Source organism: Cryptotermes secundus, unplaced genomic scaffold (genome assembly GCF_002891405.2).
Source record: "Cryptotermes secundus unplaced genomic scaffold, Csec_1.0 scaffold108, whole genome shotgun sequence".
In the NCBI taxonomy this organism is placed as follows: Eukaryota; Metazoa; Arthropoda; class Insecta; order Blattodea; family Kalotermitidae; genus Cryptotermes; species Cryptotermes secundus.
The window spans coordinates 223,401-246,164 of NW_019719358.1; the positions used below are offsets into that span (position 1 = coordinate 223,401).

Sequence of the window (22,764 nt, forward strand, 5' to 3'; positions counted from 1 at the left end):
CACATAACAATGAATTATAAACCTAGGTGCAAGACACCTAAATATAACAAAAACACTGATCCATGACACCAGAAAACCAAATGGGTCATTTTCACATACAGCAGTAAAGAAACAAAGAAAATTACAAAACTCTTTAAAGAAACACAAGTAAAATTAGCATTCCAAACACAAAACACAATACAAATTTGAACTTATGGACTGAAGCACAGCAGTTTCATCAGCAATTTTATAGACACCAGAAGATGATCAATGTGGATCAAAATGTGTGGTGTGCTACCAAAGAAATTTTTGTGTTTAAAACTTTTAAAGATTTTAAAAAGCAAGTTGCATGTGAGATAGCTAATGACCAATAGAAATAAATTACTTACAACATATTTTCTCTTCATATGATATCAATGTGTGTTTATCTCAAACCAGATACACTGTGGATAAAATGTTCTTCTGACACCAGTTGTCACGTATTGGGTGTATAATGCGACAAATATCTTCACGCCGTATTTGATATAGCGAATTTTATTTCACATTCGCACTTACAATCACCCAAATTACAGATTCACAATTACTGCTATCTGCAGTATCACAAATACGACACTCCAAATGCCAGAATGCAACTGACTGGTTGCTGGCTAACTCAGAACTCTCTCGGAACTAACTCGTAGGTGGCTGCCTTGAGAACTGTTGATAACACACTTGCTCAACTACTAATTAACTCGGCGACTGTCACATTACAACTAACTCGTAGCTGCTGTGCAGTTCCCTTATATAGCCGCAGTGCTTGCCTGTTGCGTAATGAGTGCCACGTCATCCTGTTACGTCACCGCGCGTTGCGCGTTACGTTACCGTGCAGAGGGGGGGAGGGGAGCGCTGACTCACCCGCCGCGTCGCTGCTGGTGGGGGGGGGTTCTCCGTTGCGCAACATGTCACAATATAATTATTTTCAGATTGACAATTTTGAACATATTAAGATTAACATTTATTATTGATATTACAATTGCCTCCACACAATTTGTAACATGTGCTTTTGATCATTTGTTGCTCTAGGACAATGTATTACCTACTGAGTCCCTGTAACAATGCTTCATATATTATCAGACATTTATTAACAATTAATGGTAAGGCAGGAAGGGCCAGGGACTGCTTTAAGATAATTTCTCTGGATACACTGGAAATACTATATTTATGTATATAATCTCAACACAGCCATCTTTCAGCCCAACTGGGTACCTCCAAAATGAAAGTTTCATGCACTACTGCCATGCTAACCAGCATGATGTGGTTTGATAAGTGAAGTCCTTACTGCATAACAGTGAGTTCATCAACACTTCATTTGTCATGTTTTATTTCCATGAAATTACTGCATTTCATTAACCTTTCAGAATCTTTGTACTGAGGATCAACAGCATGAAGCTTCAGCATTGTGACCTCTATTTTGTGTTACTCTTAGTATCTCAGATTGTGACAAGAAATTAGGCATCTTGAGGACATCAAATTATTATAAACACTACTGTAAACTATTAATTCTGTATTTTAAGGCAAGGAGCACTGATAATTGTAGTATTACTGCCCATATCATCAGTGCCAATAAATCAAATTCATAAATTCCACCTACCATATCAGTCTCCTGTAAAAATTTGAGTGGTGATTTGAAGTAGCAATAAGGTTCTGAACATTTCAAAGCGGATCTGTTGTAACCATACAGACACAGCATTGCTCCTTCATAAGAATATCGATAGTAACTTACATAAGTCAACCATCTTAACCAGTTGGCCACATCTTGCAGCTTCAAAAAGAAACCAGAGAACAACACCAATGGAATATTTGATGCAGGGACCATGAACATGCTAATCTGTAAATAGATTGAAAATGACATGCTTACAGTTCAATTAGTATAATATAAGCCATAGGAGGGACTGGTAAATTCTGTTTGTAAAGAATCAATTATGTGAGTGTGAAACTGTGCCCACCCACCCATTTTAGTTCTACTCAGTGAAGCTTTAATTACTCTTTTCAAATCCAAACAGTCTTTCTTAATTAAGAAAGACCAAACTGTCGGAAAATAAGTCTGATACTCAAGAATTGTATGGGTGTAGTAACATCAAACCCAAGCAGATTTTGTTCTGCTTTCCTCTGTACTTGTTTACATGCTTAAGCAGTACTGAAAAGATAAGTGTAATTTATTTTGTTACATGAGCTGAACAAGGGGGAGGGGGGGGGAGTCTGCACACACCTCTCTTTCCCTAAACACAAATATTCTCCCCTCCCCTTCACTTCTGGACTGCCAGGCCACACAGTTTATGTTAGCAGCCTGACATTCTTGAAGTTGAAACATGAACAAAACCATGGTTTCCAGACAAGAGGACAGTCTCAGTCAAGGGTCAGGAGTGACAGTGTTGATGTGTGTAGAAGTGACACAGCACTGTGAGTTGCAAATTAGTTCAGTGCAAGCCAAGACCAGATAAGTGGCATTACAGTGAAATAGTAGTGGAAAAGACAAGCTAACATAAAGATCTTGAATGAATACTGACACTGAGCCAGTAACTGTTCCAAAACACAATAAACATTATAACACTTAATCACAACACCTACTCGGTTTTGAAAGTAACTGAGTGAATTACCTAGTAATGTAAATTGCAACTATTTCGTTATCTAATGTTTTCTGAGTTGAGATACTGATTCAGTACTTCAGTGTTTTTTAAGGCTTTCATTTTATACATACTATTTTCTGCTGTGTCTTGATGTGCAATTCTGTATTTTCTATCTATTGAATGACAGTACTATACGTATTATATTATCATAAAGGAGCTCAGAAGTCTGGACAAAATGTCACCACACATGAATCACAATACCAATGGCCGCACCATAGCTCAAGCGGTTAGTCACTGGCTTCCCACCGCGGCAGCCCAGGTTCCAACCCAGGTCTGGTCAAGCGGGATTTCTGGTGGACAAAGTGGCGCTTGGTTAGGTTCTTTCCGAGTACTTCGGTTTTCCCTGCCAATCTTCATTCCACCAAATTCTCCATCATCATAATCACCCGGGGCAGGCTACAAGAGGCCAATCAGTGGCCACTGTGCCAAGTGGACCCAGTTGGACTCCACCCCCCACTAAGCAAATCACAATACCAATAATAATATCCCTAAGGTAGGAGTCAGGATAGCTCAGTTGGTACAACAACAGGCTACAGGCTGGATGGTCCAGGTTCAATTCCTGGCAGTGCTAAATTTTTCTCTTCGCCACAGCTTCCAGACTGAATTTGGGGCTCACCCAGCCTCTTATCCAATGGGTACTGAGGGCTCTTTCCTTGGGAGAAGGGGGTAAAGTGGGAGGGACATGAAGCAGACCACTCACCTCCATTTAGTTCAGGGGTCAAGAAAGGTGGAGCTATACCTCCACTCCCCCATATGTTTTCATGGCACAGTGCTTAACTTATCAGGGACAACTTTACCTTTAATATCCTTATGGTACAGTGTATATGTTGTAGTACTACTCAGTAATCATCTGTACATGGCTTTCTAAAACAATTCCATATCAGAGTATTACTGTGTTATCTCTATATACAAAAACTAAGTCACAGTACTGTGAAGACATGAATACATTAAAATGCGTAACTGTATCCCACCACTCCTCTAGCTTATTCTGCTGAAATCAGTAGGAACCTCTCATGCAGGTAATTTATCATTCTTTCATGTTCGTGTTCATGTTCATTTATTTCAAATTCAAGCAGATCCAGATACAGGTTGAGAAGTATATTCACAAACCATTGGATATAGAATGAGTCACATATCAGAACAAATGTTGGAACAAGTCTGGGCAACATAATGTAAAATATACATACCACAGACATAGAACACAAATAAATATGATTACAAAAAACTGAATGCAAATGAAGAACATATTAACCATTCATACAATACTCATCAGTGGTGAATTATGAACTAGAAAACAGGCAGAAATTCAGCTAGATTACTTCATAGTACTGAGTCTGAGTACTGTATCTCTGTCTCGCACATTGAAGTTAATATATATGTGAAGGCACAGAGAATGGACCTACCTGGTTAACTAGATTCATTTTCATTATATTGTAACATATATTGTAATGTATTGTCACATGTTGGGTGTATAACGCGACAAATAACTTTCACGCCGTCTTGGATATAGTGAATTTATTCCACTCGCTCTCACATTCATACAATTCAGTTTCACAAGTACTGCCATCTGCAGTATCACACTTACTTCCGCTGCACTAGGCAACTTCACAATCCGCACTGTGTCACTCCTATTCACACACTCTCTTCACATACTGCTCAGCTGGCTATTTATACCAAAGCTGTTACGTCACTGCTGGCAGGGGAGGGGGTGTCCTGCATAGCGTAAATACATCACAGTATATTATATTGAGTATTGGGCCAGAAGTCAGATGTAAGAGAGTCGCCATCGAAGGTAGTATGCGCCGAGATGTCGCATTGAAGTAGAGACAGAAGTTGTGATACTGCAAGTGGTAATAACTGTAAGGTGTGTAAGAGTGGGTGTCCAATAAATAATCACTAAATCCGAGACCCACGTGAAGTTATTTGTCGTGTGACATACCCAACACTTTGACAACTGGTGTCAGAAGTGGGATTAATCGGACCGAATTTAAAAGATTGGACTTGCACACGTGACCGACAAGATACGAACTTAAACGCAAAGACAACGCAAAGAAAAATGGATTCTCAACAAATAATGGAATTCCTGCTGGCCATGCAAGAAAAGGCAAACACCAGACATGAGGCTTACCAGGCAAAGGCGGACGCCAGGCATGAGGAAATGTTGGGCATGCGAGAAGAGATTAGAACCAACCAGACCAAGGAGGAGGCAGACCCCAAAGAGTTGCTGGTCGGTTGGAAAGCCTTTGGAGACGAGATGGCGGCCATGTGAGAAAAGAGGGATGCCGATACAAAACCCTGGGAAGAAAGAGTTGCCGCCATACGAAACGAAAGGATAACCGTCAGGCCAGAAGAGACTGGTGCCGATACGAAAGCCTGACTAGAAGAGATTGCCACCACGCGAGACAAAATATGGGCCGCCAGGCGAGAAATGATGGACGCCAGCCACAAGGAGATAGTGGCCGAAAGCAAACCCGAAATGAACATAAAAGACGACGGCCTGCCAAGAGATGGACGCACGACCAGACGAGAAGCCGACCTCACCAGACAGGAAACCTGAGGCGGCACAGAAAGAAGAGGTCCCCATAGAAGACGCCCAAATAATGCCAGTCGGAGAACCGAAAAAGAAAAGGCGCAAGAACCGCTGCCGCCCGATGAACGAACGGATCCAGTGTCAGGATGGGTGCCGAAGAAGAGGGCTGGCTGTAGCCCGTGGAGGGACGAGCCACTGTGCGAAATTGGCAAGGCAAAAACAGGAAACCGACTAGCTGTCCCGTCGCGCGACAGTGGCACGACGCATGAGAGACATCTTGAGGCCGAACATGACCCGCTGTGCGAAAGGGACACGGAATACACAAACCGACTGGAAGGTGTCCCGTTGCGCAACAGTGGCACGACGCAGGAGAAATGCCTTTAAGAAGGAAACTACTCAAGGAACTTTCGGATCCCGGAGAAAGGAATTGGCCGTCGCCAATTGTCTAGAGTGTCTCTGCAAGCAACCGTATGATAAGTCTCAACCATTGTGGGGTGACCGTAGCAGCAAAGAGAAACCAGCAGTGGGAACTTTTGCGCTATGGTCTCGTACCAGCAAGTGGCGGGAAGACCAGGAGGGACGACGTCAGCAAGTGCAGACCATACTTCAAGTGATGTTACGTTGACAGAGGGAACTTCTCAAGAAAGACATGATCAAGGATTGGACACTGTGGAGGGATCGATCTCCGCCAAAACGAAAAAAGGGGAACGGCCTGTATGGGAGGAACCGGTAACACAGAAACATCGGCCTCCCCAGGAAGAATGAATGAGGAGAGAATGAGCGACAAATGAATGTCAGACAACGGAATCAACAACCGCTGGACCTCGGAAGTGCTCTGGGCGAGCACTCTGGAAGAAGAGGGGCGAATGCAAGGAAGGCAAAACACCAAAGGAAAGGCGTAGGTACCACTCGGAAGATGAACACCCCCGAAACAGAAAAAAGAGGAAGAACCGTTAGGCTCTTCGGGGACGAACAACCATTAGAAAGGAGCAATGTAACATGTTTGGAGTAGGTATTTCCATGGCAACGCAACGACAGTGAGCGGTTGCATAGACAATGCTGAAACAACAAATGCGTCTCCCCGGAGATGAACAACAGAGTGCTTGCTGCGCTCGTTGCGTAACAACGGACAGTCGGAACATCGGTAACGGAACCGTTCCTATTGTAGAGGTTGTCGTGGTGATGGACGTAAGATAACGCGTCACATTTTTCCCTTCTAAAGGTTGTTCTTCCCCGAACAGCCTAACAGTACTTCCTTGGCTTCGTTTCCTGAGTTGTTCTTCTTCCTAACGGTATCTTTGCCCTTCTTTCGTTTTCCATCCGCCCCTTTCTTCCAGAATGCGCGCCCCGAGCACTTCCATGGTCCAGGATTTGTTGGTCCCATTGTCTCACATTCATTCGTCACTTTCATTCTTTCCTCATTCATTCTTACTTGGGAGGCTGGTGCTTCTACGTCACCGGTTCCTCCCATACGGGCCGTTTCCTTTTTTTTTTTTTTTTCGTTTTGGAGGGGGTCGACACCTCCACAGTGTACAATTTTTGACGGCTAGCAACCCAGCAGTAAATCTGGCAATTCGCCACATGATCATCACGTTGACAGTCTCGTAAGGGGTCTTCTTTCGAGTTCCTCTATCGCTGTCCTGATCTACACCCTCCGATGCCGTTCTTGGTTGTCACCTTTTCCTTCTGACATAGCGGCCGTCTGCCCCCTATGTTCTTTATTCCCGTTCTTCCTTTGTGGAAAATCCGCACTCTTCCTCTGAGTCTCCGGATCCTTTCCTCATACTTGGCCCTGATGCAATTTCTCCTGCCGACGCTTCTCTTGCGCCAGGCGATTCTTGGGCGACCGGACATCTTTCTGTCGGTTTCCTGTGTCTGCCGTGCTACTTCCACACGGTGGCTCGTCTGGGGTCCACAATTTTCCCGTGTCGAGTCCTTCGGTTTCTGGCGACGACGCTCCGCGGCCAGTTTTTGGTCCTTGCGCCTTTTCTTCTTCAGTTCTCCGACCGGAATTACTTCGGCGTCTACTTTGGGGACCTTTTCTCTCTGTGTCGCCTCAGGTTTCCTGTCCAGTGAGGTCGGCTTCCTCTCTTCTTGAAGTGCCTTCATCTCCTGGCAGGCCAACGTCTCACTGTGGTTGGCATTCATCTTTTTATCTCTCATGGCAGCTATCTCTTCTCACCATGCTTTCATATTGGCCTCATGCCTGGCATCCGCTTTTTCTTGGCCAGCTCTGATTTCCTTCAGCAGCAGTTCCATCATCTGCTGTGACTCCATTTTAGCTCGTGTGGCATTATAACACTCGAGGTGGCGTTAGTCTAATAACTCTTCCAAATTCGCCTCAGAATCCAAACTGATCCGATTAGTCCCACTTTTAAATTCGATCTGATTAATCCGAATTAATCCCACTTCTGACACCATTTGTCATGTGTTGGGTATGTCACGCGAAAAATAAGTTCTCGTGGGTCTTGGATATAGCGAATCTTTATTGGACACTTACACACCTTACAATTATTATCATTTTCAGTGTCACTTGACTTCTGGCCCAGTACTCCAATGCGACATGTCAACTATCCTTGGTCGTGGTTGGATCTCAACTGTCTCTGGCGGCGGCTATCCAAAGATTGTCTCGTTCTCTCAATGCTCTGTACATGTTGTAAGCTCTGCTTATATATGGGTTATGCAGACTGGATACCAGACACCATTCCTCAGTTCCGTTACCACTGTTCAGACAGTCCGTTGTTACGGGAATGCTAATTATAGAATACACCGGCAACGTGTTTCGTCTCATCCGTTGTTACTCAACAACAATTTGTTGCTACGATTTGTCGCTGCGGGAACTCCCCAATTTCCACATATTCATTGTCGTGGAAGTGTCCGTTCCGATTGTAGCGGTTGTTGCGGTGACGGACATAAGATAACGCGTCACAATACTGAATAACCAGTCATGAACATATACCAGGAAAGCGTTCTTCAGTTTGGGGGTTATGCAATGTGCTAAGAATTCCTAACCCTAAAACATCATGGTACAAAATGTTATAGAGAGCCTTAAACTTGGATGCATTCTTTGGAAGAACCTAAGAAAAAAGAGAAAATGGGCATAAGACATAAGACATAAGACATAACTTGGAATGCCAGGAATCTATTACATTTTAGGTTCAATGAAGTGAGAAATTTCTCACTATCAGTAATTAATGTCGGTTTAGGAACACATTAGATAATAATAATAACAGGAGAATTTGCAAGGCTTAAGTTAGATTCAACAGGAGTACAGGAGGTCAAGTGGGAAAAGGGTAGCAGTTGACCAGCAGATTACTACACATTTTTCTATAGAAATGGGAATTCTAATCATCACATATGGACAAGTTTTTTTTTGGTAAACAGGGACTCATGTTAGCAGTTATGAGGGTAGAAGTTGCTACCACCAGGTTTTTATACGTAATACAAAAAGGTCAGTGTAAAGCTATTCTGAATATGCATACACCAACAGAGGATAAAAATGATAAGAACAGACTTCATGTGGAGCTAGGTAACCAGAGAGTGTATTTCATCAATTCCCTAAGTACTGCATAAACAGTATGTTAAGACATTTCAATGCAAAAGTAGGGAGGGAAGATACTTTTGAACTGACAACTGAGAACAAATGTTACATTCAACAGGTAATGATAATGGAGCCAGAACAGTACACTTCGTCACATCCAATATCTGTCAAGAGTATGATGTTTCCATACTGCATCTTTAAAAAATTCACTTTAGCTTCCGCTGAAGAGAAGAGACATAACTGCATTTATCATATATTCATAGACTGAGGACAACATTCAGATATTGCTAATGTCCAGCCTTTAAGGCTAGCTGAATGTGATACTGACTACTGACTATGGCCTTATGGTTGCAGAAGTTATGGAAAGACTGCCATTAAGTAAATGAGCATTGAAAGTTTGATGAGGCAAGTTCTGATCTCAAGAGGCTAAATGATATAAATTAAAGAAATGTATGAGGTTAAAACCTCAAGCAGCAATGGAGCTTTGAAAATTTATATGTTAATATGTATATCAGTAAGGCTTCAGAAAGTAATAATTATTGAGACACATCATTGTTATCAACAACATACGCACAATTCTTTATTAGAGTCCATTGCAATACAACGATATAATGGTCAAGGCCAAAATTAGCTTAACTACATGTTTCGGCTATGTTGCAATGGACTCTAATAAAGAAATGTATATAATAACACAACAGGATGCATGAAATGAAAACTACATATATGATTTTAACCAATATTCTTCTCTGAAGGTGAACTTTTAAAATATATTTAAATTTAACCTATGGTCAAGTCATTCATTTATAATTTGCCTGAACGATTTCTTACCCACACTGCCCTGAAACAATGAGAGACCTGTACTTATTTTGGCTTGTTTTGGACTTCATCCATCATCTGGTATGTAAAAGACAAAAGACCACGACGTTTCGGAGACTGGATCTGTCTCCATCTTCAGGTGGGTAGGGGAGGATAAACCTACTCAGTTGGGCCCATTAGAAAGAGCTAGTCTCAATCAATGGACCAACTGAGCAGGTTTATCCTCCCCTATCCACCTGAAGACGGAGACAGATCCAGTCTCCGAAACGTTGTGGTCTTTTCTTCTTTTACATACCAGATGATGGATGAAGTCCAAAACAAGCCAAAAGTAGTACAGTATACACCATCGTCAGAATCCTTTAAAGTCTAACTAAGGAGAGACCTCATCACTATTGTTTGTCAACTCTGTTTTAAATATGCTATCATCAAGAACAAACAAAACCAAGAGGAGGGCAAATGAATGGTACACATCAAGTTTTAGTTCATGCTAATGGTGCTGAATTGATAGGCTTAAATATAATTAGCATAAAAACACAAAAAGCTCTCTTGGATGTTAGCAAGTAGAATTGGTCTGTGAAAATCAAGTGTATGTTCAGTAGACTCAGTCAAGACCAGGGACTGTAACTGAACCCACAACATTAATTAATGCTTTAATGTAATTAAACAAATAACATAAACTGGGGCTAGAGTTCCCACACTAAGCCAAAGTGCTTGACCTCTGGAGCACAAGTGTTTACATTTTGTAAGAAACCATTGTTAGAAACAAATGATAATGGTACACTAGGAAGTGTAAAGGTATTATCTCATAAATGAATGACAGCTACATCATGCCACCTGATAAGAAAAGCCATGAAGGTTTCCTCTCAAGATCAGCAGTGAGTAGATAAGTCTCTGCACATGTGACACAAAGACTCCATCCTGCCCAGTGCTAATGAATAATGTATTTTGGGAATTTGCTAACTACTGAGCAATAAGTCAGAAGTAATGTTTCTAATCTATTACTTTATCATCATCATAATGTATGGAGACGTACAATATCCTTAGAAAACGCAGCAGTGTTGAAGTATTTGGGAACAACAGCAACAAAGCAGAACTGTATTCATGAAAAAAAAAAAAAAAAAAAGAGTAAAGTAAGTCTGGGGAAAGCTTGCTGCTACTGAGGTCAGAATCATTTGTTTTCCTTACTGCAATTTAAAACCATAAGATAACAATATTAAAAATTATAATTCTACCTGTTGCTTTGTATGGATGTGAGAATGTTCTCTTTCATTAAGGGCAGGATATAATCAACTGAGGGTAAAGAAGAGTTATGTCTTGTGGGATATAACACTGTGTAGTCCAGTGAAATTGAATCAATGTTCTGAGGAACAAATTGCCACAGGCTTAAAGAGCAAGCCAAGCAAGCTGCTACTTGCTGTCTGCTTCATGATGTTTTCAGCTTTACTTTAATTTCTCAACTGGCTTCCCATTCTATTTGACAGCACGAATTATATTTAATACATGACTCCATCCAAGCTGTTATTCTAATTTTGCATAGCATAAGTTCATGTTGTGAAGCCCAGGAAACAAAGCAGCTATTAGCAATTCTTGGATTAAAGGATGTTTTATTAATACATATAATTATATTAATGGATACTGACCTCCAAAGGGTTAATAACAGCACCTGCTGCAAGTCCAAAGTTATGGGAAATAATAGTCATCACGAAACATATGGCCCAGAACTGTAAAAACCTTGTCCCATCATAAGGCTGACTTGTCAAAAAATATCCCGGAAGTAGGAATATAGTAGGACACAAGATCTACCAAGAAGAATAACACAAATATAAACGTTAATTTACTGAAAACTAAAAGTCAAGGTAAGGTATGGTAAGGTAAAATTTGAGTTACACATACTTGTAAGATCAAGACTTAGAATTCTGAAATTGTCTTTCCTTAATGATCTAACATAGTAGAGGCAACAATACTTATCAAAACTTAGAAACAATATTCCTAGAAGGAAAGGTATCTTTTAGTTACTTGCCTGCAGAGGGATGTCTGCAATCAATTTGGAGAAGAAATATGCTTTCAGTGAGTACCAGTTGTTCAGATGTTCACGTAAAACTACTGATGTCTCTAAAGGAACTGAAATATATAACATTGAAAACTTGAAATCTACTACAAATTGTATACTCGTATTTCGGAAACCTGTGCCATTGTGATTATAATGCATGCATATAATTTGACAATATTATTTGTAATATTACTTTTTTTTTTACCATTACATTATAAAATTGATTCCTTACAGTTAAAGACGGCTTCTGTATTATTTTCTATTGCTCTTACTTGCTATTACACTTGGCATTGCATTGGCGAAGAACAGGAACATCATAAAGAAGAAAATGCATCCGGCATTGCTTAGTGCTTTTGAAGCATCATTTCCAACATCATAATAGACAGCTCCAAGTAACAGTCCAACAACAAAATGGGTGATCACTCTAAGTTGAACTGTCAACTGAAAAATACAGGTTTGGTTTTCATAGTATGTGTCCAGTTATGTACCTAGAATTTCTGGGTTGATAAGTCTGTTATTATATTGATATGATTGCTTGCATTGATTAAGGTGTTTCTTTGTAAACTATCACTTGTGGCAACCAAATCCTCTCCATTGGTGAACACAGCTTAGAAATGGATCATATGCAAGGGCATGTGGGCAATGGCCAAAAAGGTCAACAGTGACAATATCTAAAGGCACCAGAGAAACGTATTTTACCACAGTTTCTTGGAGGGAGAAGAATAAAAATAACTCTGTGAATGTCCAGCAGTTTCAGAACTTCAGCTGAGCACTTAAAATGTTCAATGTTATTCAGTCATAATGTAACTGAAATGACAAAAATATTTGTAGTAAAAACAGGATTGGAGAGTAACTTAGATAGCTATATGTAAGTTAGCACAGAAAATAAATAAGAATTTATCTGTACTACAAATGATGTGCAGAACTTCTATAGAAAATTTAGCATCCCTTCCTGGTTACACATATGGCTCTAGGAAGTTTATGAAACCAACAATTTTTGAGACATATTTTGTCATGTGAAAAGCATATGCATATTAAGAATGATACTTGGACATGAAAATACTATTCTAATGTAAGAAATTGCTAGTTAAATAAAAACATACATCAATAACCTCAAATAGCAAAATGAATGCAATCAAATTTGCATTTATGATGGAAGAATTAATAATGTAGAGGTGTAGTTTTAATGAAATACGTTGCTCTGTACTGTACCTTACATGGATACAAGAATTTCTAAATTTTATTAACAAGGAAAATGTTGCTGTACTACTGTAACATACCTTATCTCTTAGGGTACACAATACTGATCTCCTCAATAAAATTTGAAACTGCTTCCACATTGGCTGAGGATAACTTGTTTTTATAGAAACTTCATTCTCTGTACAGACTTGTATAACTGTGCCATTTTTGTTTGATGCTGATTGTAGTATTGTAGCTGAAATTTAAATTACACGAAACAAATATATATTTTTTTTCTGAAATTTGCACCACCCCACAATGGACAACACATCCACCCACCATGAAATAAGTAGTAAAGCCTTCTAAGCAGCATTCAGAATAGTAATGGGATCCATAAAGTACCACAAACTGACAACAACAAATAAAATACAGGATAAAATACTGAATTAAAATAATATGATATAGCCAAGGCTACAGAAATAAAAGATATGGTAACCTCAGATAACACATCACTACAATGTAAATTTTACAAATATAATAATATAATGACACTAATAGGCACCAAAAATACAATTTATATATTTACAATAACAAATTATATGTATTAATAATATGTGACACAAGCCACAAGGCTTCTTAAATTAAAAGACTTTTATATTGTAACGTGTTTAGGTTACTGAAGACACCATTTGGATTGTTAACTGGTTTATTTAACAACCTACAAGTCTTGGCTACAATTAATTACAACACTGTTGCGGGTTTCCACAGTTTACAAACCCTATGCACAAATCTCTTCACACTGTCCTCAGTAGTCTACACGTATTCACAGTACGGGAGCTATACGAGTGTCTCTGTATTACACACACATCCGGTTGTTCTTTCCGCTACAACTACTAGATTCCAACTCGCTTCATAGGCTGCTGCCTTGAGAACTGTCTTCGTAGGCAGTGTAGTTCTCTTATAAACCCTCAGCCAGACAATGGGAAACGCCTCGCTTCCTTGTTGCCTAGTTGCCGTGTTTGCCAATAGCCTAGCAACGCTGTTGGGAGTTGTTTACGGCTACATAGCAACTGCAGCGTCCCGCATTATGTAATGGGTACCACTGTTTACTCGCTTTGCATAGCGATCAGCGTTATTGGACTCGGCTCACTTCAGCTCCGCTCGGCATGTCACAGCTGGCGGAGAGGGAGGGGCATCATCCATAGCACAACACGTCACAATATTAGAAATAACAAATTTATGTAAACAGATACAGTTCTGTCTTCTGGGATATAACTCCATGTAGTCCACTTTAAATTCAACTGACTATTTGGAGAAGCATGTCGACCCTTCACACCTAAAGATGACATGTTCCTCTGAAATATCAGTTGACTGTTAGCAGATTACATGTTGTTATATCCCAGAAAACAGAACTCTTCAAAACCACCACCGTGAGAACCTCAGCTCCTACACATAGAGTTCTGCTGCCATACAGGTATGCACTTAGACATATTTTAAATTTACATTTCAAATACAAACTGTAAATACAGTAAGCCAAAAGATGCATTTGTTTGTGTCTGCGTGCATGCATGCATGGATATGTAGGCTTTTCTTTTTATTTGTTTCATTCTGGTCCGTCACACTAACAATTACAAAGACAAGAACAAACCGTCCAGTGTGACTATTTAAGTTTTACCATTTGAAAACTCATCACCCTTACATGTTTCAATCCCTACGGATCATCCTCAGAGGGCATCAATACTTTTTCCGGAAACTACTATTACAATAGGTGTTAAATTATATACATATACACATAATGTCTGAAATATACAATGTACACAATGTTCAACTTTTCAGTAACAGCAACCGTCCTGGTATTAAAATTTTAAAAGTTTTTTAAAAACTTTTAAAAACAACACAGCAAGCCACGAACAAACACGGACAATACTAAGAATCTCCTTTCTCAAGATAGACAGGCGGCACAATATGAGCCACCTCCAAGAAAGACAATAGGAGAATTGACACGAACCTGCATGATTTATAAGTTTTAATCTTAAACAACAAAGTTTTTACCAGTGGGAGTCGTTTTTCCTATAATTTTTGTGTACTGTGTCTTGTGATGTGTCCTTCCTTTTTGGCTGTGAGCGTTGTAATGTAATGTTACAACGTTCGCAGCCAAAAAGGAAGGACACATCACACGACACAGTACACAAGATATATAGGAAAAACGACTCCCATAGTGGAAGAACCATACAATACGCGAGTTTGAATTAAGCTGCATAAGATGAATAATCTTAACAAGTTTTAGTGTATACAGATTTTATTATAGTTGATGAAGAATGTACATTTTAATAATTTTATGAAAGACACATGATGGCAAGCAATGCAATAGCTTAGCGTAAATAAAGCACCTGAGGATGGCACAATGTTGCCGAAACATGTAGTGAAGTGACATGAAACTGAGTGCACTACAAGATGGCCATTACATAATAAAATATCAAGTTTTTGAAAAATAACTCTATATATATGATTGATACTAAGAATAATGATCATCTTCATGTAGCTGATTCTCGTTTATCAGCTTATCAGAGAGGTGTATATTACTCAGGTATCAAGCTATTTAATGTATTACCTGATGGTATCACAATTTTGAGAACAGACAAAAATCAATTTATGAAGGCTTTACTAAGTTATCAGCTGAGAAATTTTTTTCGTACACTATCAATGAATTTATAGAGCATACAAGAGTTACAAAGATAGAGGTTAAATAAATGGTACGAGTAAACATTGTTAAGTTACTCCCTTTGGTTGGATTTAATAGTGGCTGTAGTGGCTGTACTGATTAATTTAACACTTGACAATTCTAGTCGGTTAAGGCTGAGAATGGACTTAACATGTATGTAATTTTTCTAAATGGGAAAATTGGACTGACAACTTGTGCTCTTTGCATGAGGCTCTATTTACCTTATATATATTTTAATATTTTATATCTTAAATTTTATATGTTATATTTAATATTGTATATTTATATTTATTGCATGTGATCTTTTATATAAGACTTTGTATGTGACAAATTTTATATCCAGCCCTACTGGGTAACAACTGGATTTATGAAATGTAATTACAAATAAACAAATAAATAAATAAATTCTCAAAATAGAATTATGATTATTGTTTAGAAGTGAAATCATTAGCCAAACATATTTAAACTCTGACTAAATTATGGTATTTAAACTCTGACTAAATTATGGTATTAACTGGGAAATCTAGAAAAGATACTGATTTTCTAAGAAAGTAAGAAATAACATTTCATTATGTATGTGTGCTTTCACTTACTCTCTTCATTGTCTCCATTCTGCTCATACTCCAGTGGGCCACTTTCTTCAGAGTTGAATTTTGCAATCAGTTTGTCTGTGTTGTTACCTCTCTGGCCACTTGCAACTTCAATTGCTGAAAATATTTTCAACTTTTATACATTCCTATAAAAGGAAAACTTGTTATACACAACTATAGCCAAGTAAAACACATCCTTGACTCATACCATACATATCTGCAGTTCTAAAGGTTAGGCTATAAAGGCAGTACTAATCTGTCTCTGACAAAACTCAGCAGTACGGGCACTAAAAAAAACTACTCACAGATATCTAAGTGTGTCAAAATTCGTAATCTATGTTCCTTAGCCTGCCAAACACAGAGGCCGTGCAGTCTAAGGCATGAACTGTCTTCACCCATTCAAACACTGGGATCTTGGGTTCGAATCCCACTTGAGGCATGGATGTCTGTGTGCGTTTATTCTGTGTTTGTGCTGTCTTGTGTGCAGGCAGCAGTCTTGCGTGAGGCTGATCTCCTGTCCAAGGAGTCCTACCAAATGTATAAAAGATCTAGAAACTGAAAAAGCAGCGATGGTCTAACGAAGGGCTGTAGACCCATAGATAGATAGATCCTTAATCTGAAGGGATAGATATGTTTATGGAATTGTGACATGAATGACTCTGTTCCCCCTTTCAAGGACTTCTGAGCAAAGAGTAGATTTCTTGAAATTTGGTCTGAACATAATGCCACTAAAGGCCAACCCACCAATAAACTTTCTAATTTTTTGCCTTCAGTAATATCAACATCAAAGATGGGAGCAACATCAGCAAAGCATTATGTAGGATTCTCAAACATGCATGGTAATAGAGTTCTGAAAGATACACAACCCTTTTTACTCCTGTCACTCTTTACAGAGATATTTACACACCATAATATATGTAGCTTTACATTTTCTTTCATTCTTTTGTCATGTTATTCCTCAAGAAAATCAAGACTTTCCTGGAGTTCAAAACATGATGGCTTAACAGGCCTACTAAGTTATTTTACATTTCTGAAAACTCTGTCTAATTATAGACACATTTAGACCTACCAAAATCTGCTCTGTTGTAGAAATTGGGGCACAGAAATCCTGCTTCCTTAAAGACAGATGTCAGGTCACTGATTGGTCCGTTGTAAAGACACTGCCCTTCTGCTATAAGATACATGTCATCAAACATCTGAAAGAGTCGTGAACTTGGCTGATGGATAGAACAAACCACTGTCCTGCCACCTTCAGCCAGGGATTTCAGGTGTGAGATCACTTGTAGGGATGAGAAACTGTCCAGCCCACTGAAACATTGTCAACTTTAATAACACAGAGACCATATCATGCATATGAAAAGCATGCCATCTTTGGATAAGATGCTGTTCTGACTCAAGTACAAGAATGCCAGAATCAGTGTAGATTTTCTGCGTGCCTTACTCATTCCTTACCTCTAAGTAAGCCAGATATTTGTTAAAGCTACTCCATACTCATGTAAAGGAAATGTTGATCCATAACCTAGTGACGTATGGGTGCCTTCAATTTAGAATGTAACTCCTTATGGTAGATGTTTTTAGTAGCATCTTCCTGTGTTTTAGAGCTACAGTACCAAAGACCAAACCATTAGATTTTACACAGATATAGCTTTCATCATCATCATCATCATCATCGTCATCATCGTTGCCTTCATCATGAACTCTGTAGTATCAGACCCCTTAAGAAATATTCCTACAAATTCTAAGTTGATACTGGCCTCTCCATCATTGTTCTGGCCATCCTACATCTTGTTGTCCCCTTGGTCGGTAACAAGAGCTAACTGTGGAAGGAAACATGTTTCTCTTCATTCCAAATGATATTTCCAATTCTGATGGTATCCTTGAATCTGTTGAACTATACTTAAATTTCAGTCTTTCTCTGATTTAAGAATTCCTTTGGTGGTCTAATCTAGTGAAGCCCAGCAGTGGTATCAAAAACGTATTTGCACTGCCTTTAATTTTTCAGACTGATTTTGGTATATAATCCTAATTTTACCACTATAATTAAAAGATGAGGGTGTTTGAGAACAGGGTGTTGAGGAGAATATTTGGACCGAAGAGAGATGAAGTGACAGGAGGATGCAGAAAACTGCATAATGAGGAGCTTCATAACTTGTACTCTTCTCCAAGTATACTTAGAATGATCAAGTCAAGGAGGATGAGGTTGGCAGGGCATGTAGCATGAATGGGGGAGACGAGGAATGCGTATAGGATATTGGTGGGAAAGCCGGAAGGAAAGAGACCACTGGGAAGACCAAGGCGTAGGTGGGTGGACAATATTAAAATGGATCTTAGAGAAATAGGATGGGATGGTATTGATTGGATTGATCTGGCTCAGGATAGGGACCAGTAGAGGGCTCTTATGAACAATGTAATGAACCTTCTGGTTCCATAAAATGCTGGGAAATTCTTGAGTAGCTGCAGAATTGGCAGCTCCTCCAAAAGGGCTCAGCTCCATGAGTAAGTAAGTAAGTAAACTGAAAGATGCTCTTGACATACGTTATACAGACATAATTTTGTATCACTTGATATCTGTGTGCCAAAATTTCTTTTAATTGAACCATTTATTCTACTGTACCCTTGTAACTTTATGTGAATATCTTTCTTCAGTTCTGAAAAAAATGTTTCCCAAGCTAATATTCAGACACTTATTTTATAATTATTCTCTTTGACAAGTTACTTTAGTTTTCAGTACAGATGTTCATGTCATATTTACATACAGTTTCGTTTAGTTGGTGTATTGCTATTTGGAATTTGTCTTTAGATTTGCTATTACTATTAGATCATCTGTGTATAATGTTGTCAGAACTGCTCTGTTATGTGCCAATTGGAACTTACTTTTAGCAGTCTGTATCATTCCTTTAGTTTCTTGACATTTATGTTAAATAGTGCTGGGGCAGATCACATCCTTTTCTCACCCCTTTATTAGTTCTAATGGGGATTGAAATTTACCACATAGGATACGCGATGCAATATTGTCACAGTTTTATAACGAGGAGATTTCTATGTGAACTTTATGCATGTTAATAAATAATAAAATTAGTTATTCTGAATATTTTTAGCATTACAGATTATCACAAGTTAAAACTGAAGTAATTCCATGTCACAACTTTGTCTCTTTCTACACAAAACCTCTCACTCTTTTGCCTTCTTGTGTGTCTCGGGTTATAGTGCCTTTCAGTAGAATAGGCTACAAAATCAGAACAGTCCAAAGGAAACTAAAAAAAAATACTGCTTGGAACTGAATGTACCTTGTAGGCTCATCAAAAAACATGACTGGTGGATTTGTTAATAACTCAAGGCCAATTGATAGTCTCTTCTTCTCCCCTCCAGATAATTTTCCAACGGGTGTATTCATCACCTTCTCCAAGCCAAGAAGAGCCAGTATCTCATTAACCTGTCATAAAAGTTATGCTCATTGGTAAGATTTCACTTTATATTTTATGATATATATGTAGAACATGTTATAATAATTGACGCCTTTAGTAAAATTACAGTTTACATTCTGTGATATATATTGTATCGTGTAGGCCAGTTACTGGGTAATGGCCTCAAATGCCTACTTTGGCATTTTCATATGGTATTTATGGAATTTATCATATACGTGTATATGTTCTACTTCTTCGTAGAATCTGTCCTTTACATCATCAATATTGTTCTCTGTTGGGGCATAAACATTCAGAACAATGACATCACACCAGGGACATCTTATTATTATGTATGACAAGGGCCGCGCCATAGCTTAAGCGGTTAGTCGCTGGCTTTCCACCACGGCGGCCCGGGTTCGATCCCGGGTCTGGTCAAGTGGGATTTGTGGTGGACAAAGTGGCGCTGGGGCAGGTTTTCTCCGAGTACTTCGGTTTCCCCTGAAAATCTTCATTCCACCAATTGCTCCACAGTCACCCTCACCTATCATCTGGGGCTGGTACAATAGGCCAGAAGAGGGACTTAGTGCCATCCCACTAGCAATAAAAGAAAATTATGTATGATATCCTATCACTAACAGATTCAACCCCCTTGACTGCTGATACGATTCCCTTATGTACGAAAAAACCTGTACCTAATTCATGGTTCTCATTCCCCTTTCCATAGAAAAATGTATATTCACCTGCTGGTTCGGTGCGACCTTTGTCCCATCTGACCTCCTGTACTCCCGCTAAATCTAATTTATATTTTTATATTCCTTCAGCCACGGATCTTGAGCGAACCTGTCCCATACATACTTCTTACAGTCCAGTTTCTTTGGCTTGTCATTCATGTAAATTATCTGTCCAGGTCCGAGGACCTTTGTAACATTTCGTAACAAGCTTATTTTTTAGGTCGAGGAGTTGTTAGCCCCACGACAAACCCCGAATGTGGAGGACAGTCCCCTTGTCAGCTGTCCGCGACTGCTTATTCAATACTATATTCACAGCTTCCCTCCAAAACTGGAAGGCGTCTCCTCCATCCGCAACCTGACGACGCGCCATGCCGTGGTGACTAGTGACCCACATAACATGGCTTAATTACGCTAGTTTAGAAAAAATGAACAGTTTTTTTAATTATGCTAATGCAGAAACAAAATATTCATTGCGAAATGTTCAGCATGTACTAGAGTTTCTTCTTTTAATTAAAACGGTGCTGCTACTCCTCGCAAGATGTACGTGCATACACGAGCCACGACAATTCCTCTTGACAAATAACGACAGTTACAGTAAAACGGGAGTGACTGATACAGTTCAGTGAAGCATTTACTTTTCAACGGACGAGTCTTAATGTAATTTACAGTTTTGATCACAGTATCCATCACTTCACTCAGTTCTGGGCATAATTCCTTTGTAGCCAGTGATTCACGATATATCACAGTGTGTCCGCACAGTATCTTGTGCTGATCGTTTCATTAAGGCCTGCAGTTCGTCTTTATTTCCCCCAATTACGCGAGCTGCAGCCATGCATACTCAAACACAGTCTGATCATTTTATGCTTTTACTCCCCTTTTTTCATAAATCATCAACAATTTTTTAAGAGTTATTTTGGCCACGCCATAGCTCAAGAGGTTAGTCTCTGGCTTTCCACTGCGGCGGCCCGGGTTCGATCCCGGGGTCTAGTCAAGTGGGATTTGTGGTGGACAAAGTGGTACTGGGGCAATTTCCTCCTGGTACTTCGGTTTTCCCTGCCAATCTTCATTCCACCAATTGCTCCACAATCACCCTCACCTATCATCTGGAGCTGGTACAATAGGCCAGAAGTGGCCGCAGTGCAAAGAACTTAGTCCCACCCCACTAGCAATAAAAAAAAAGTTATTTTGCAGTTGCTCTTCTTTTTAGGTTTGCAGAAAAACATGTCTTTACTAATTTTCGCATCTTTAATAAATCGCACGTAAGCTATCAAGTTTCCAAATCCATTTCAATCAGTCGCCTCGTCAATCTATATTGAAAAACGTCTGTTTCTCACAATATAACATAACAGTGCGTAGACTTATATTGTCGCTTACTTCCTAAAACCACCGATGCTCCACAAGTTTGAATTCAATAATATTGTATGACAACCAAACTACTTCAACAAATCAAAGGATTTTAAAAATACTTCTTCATAGGTCGTTCAAAATAGTTCCTCGTATAAATAACACGCCCCTCCCACCAGGGGTGGGGGCGCCCCACACTCTGGGAACCTCAGCTTTATACAATAAATGGACATACAGAAAGACCATCAGCTGCATTATTAAGAAGCTTCTCTGCTACCCTTTATCTCATATGGGTACCATTGCAGCTGCAGAAGACTCCTTGCAGTATGCATCACTTGTTTGTTTCCCCTTTCTTTAGATTCAAAAGTCTGTTGCAATATCGAACTGATATGATGTAATATACACTTGAATGATACTTATATGAAAAATAAACCATATAAATCATGTGAAAGAAGGTTTTTGCCATAAGTATCCTTGAGTTCGAGTTCGAGTACAGGTTTCAACGACATCATGGACAGCAACTATATTATATAGTTATAATATATAGAAAATTATATCTACTGCCATATAAAATTAAACATATTCAAGTAACTGAAGGAGGTAATTACAAGAGAACGCATTTAATAACGTTTTTCTTGTAGACAGTACATAACAGCTTAAGCACAGTACTTGTGAAACAATTAATTACGGCTATAAAGTGACGCTGATCATTCTGAGCCCTTATTTATTTGGATTATAGATGACCATGAAATTTATTTCTAATTAATTCTCGGTAATTTTAATTTCAAAAGTCTTATGTTTCGATATTACTGGAACTTTATTGTGATCTACAATATCGTATTTCATTGTCTGGGACGTGCAATACGGTGTTTATGTTGAAATTTCTAGATTCTGGCAGAACCAAGAATTCCGGAGTTCTGACATTTACGGGCAGTCATAAATTTAGCTCGGGTACAGGGAACCGGACGCGCCTAAAAGGAAGGTCAATGAGAAGGACAGGTCAGAACTTGTTACAGTTGCCTGTGAATGAGGGCCAGTATGATTGAGTTGCCTCGTTCAAGCTTCCTTACGGAAGATGGAATGAAATGTATATGTCCACACCATGGAGAATTCGAATTCTTTCGAATTCCCGGCGTGGGGTGTGCAAGCCATTCCACAAAGGGAGACTTTCACCATATTCCGAAGTGAACGGACGTGACCCTTGCACGCTCC

General features: G+C 39.2%; 1 protein-coding gene across 1 annotated transcript in view; it reads right to left on the bottom strand.

Moving 5' to 3' along the window:
* Window positions 1–949: 949 nt before the first annotated feature.
* Window positions 950–22,764, bottom strand: part of LOC111864547 (ATP-binding cassette sub-family G member 1) — a 29,307-nt gene continuing 7,492 nt past the window's right edge. Inside the window, exons 4-11 of the mRNA XM_023851873.2 lie at window positions 19,361–19,506; window positions 17,143–17,381; window positions 16,077–16,190; window positions 12,863–13,017; window positions 11,855–12,023; window positions 11,553–11,653; window positions 11,173–11,331; window positions 950–1,846 (exon numbers count right to left, since the gene is read on the bottom strand). Of these exons, the coding sequence (XP_023707641.1) occupies window positions 1,502–1,846; window positions 11,173–11,331; window positions 11,553–11,653; window positions 11,855–12,023; window positions 12,863–13,017; window positions 16,077–16,190; window positions 17,143–17,381; window positions 19,361–19,506 (1,428 nt within the window). The 3' untranslated portion in view covers window positions 950–1,501. The remainder of the gene's footprint in view (window positions 1,847–11,172; window positions 11,332–11,552; window positions 11,654–11,854; window positions 12,024–12,862; window positions 13,018–16,076; window positions 16,191–17,142; window positions 17,382–19,360; window positions 19,507–22,764) is intronic.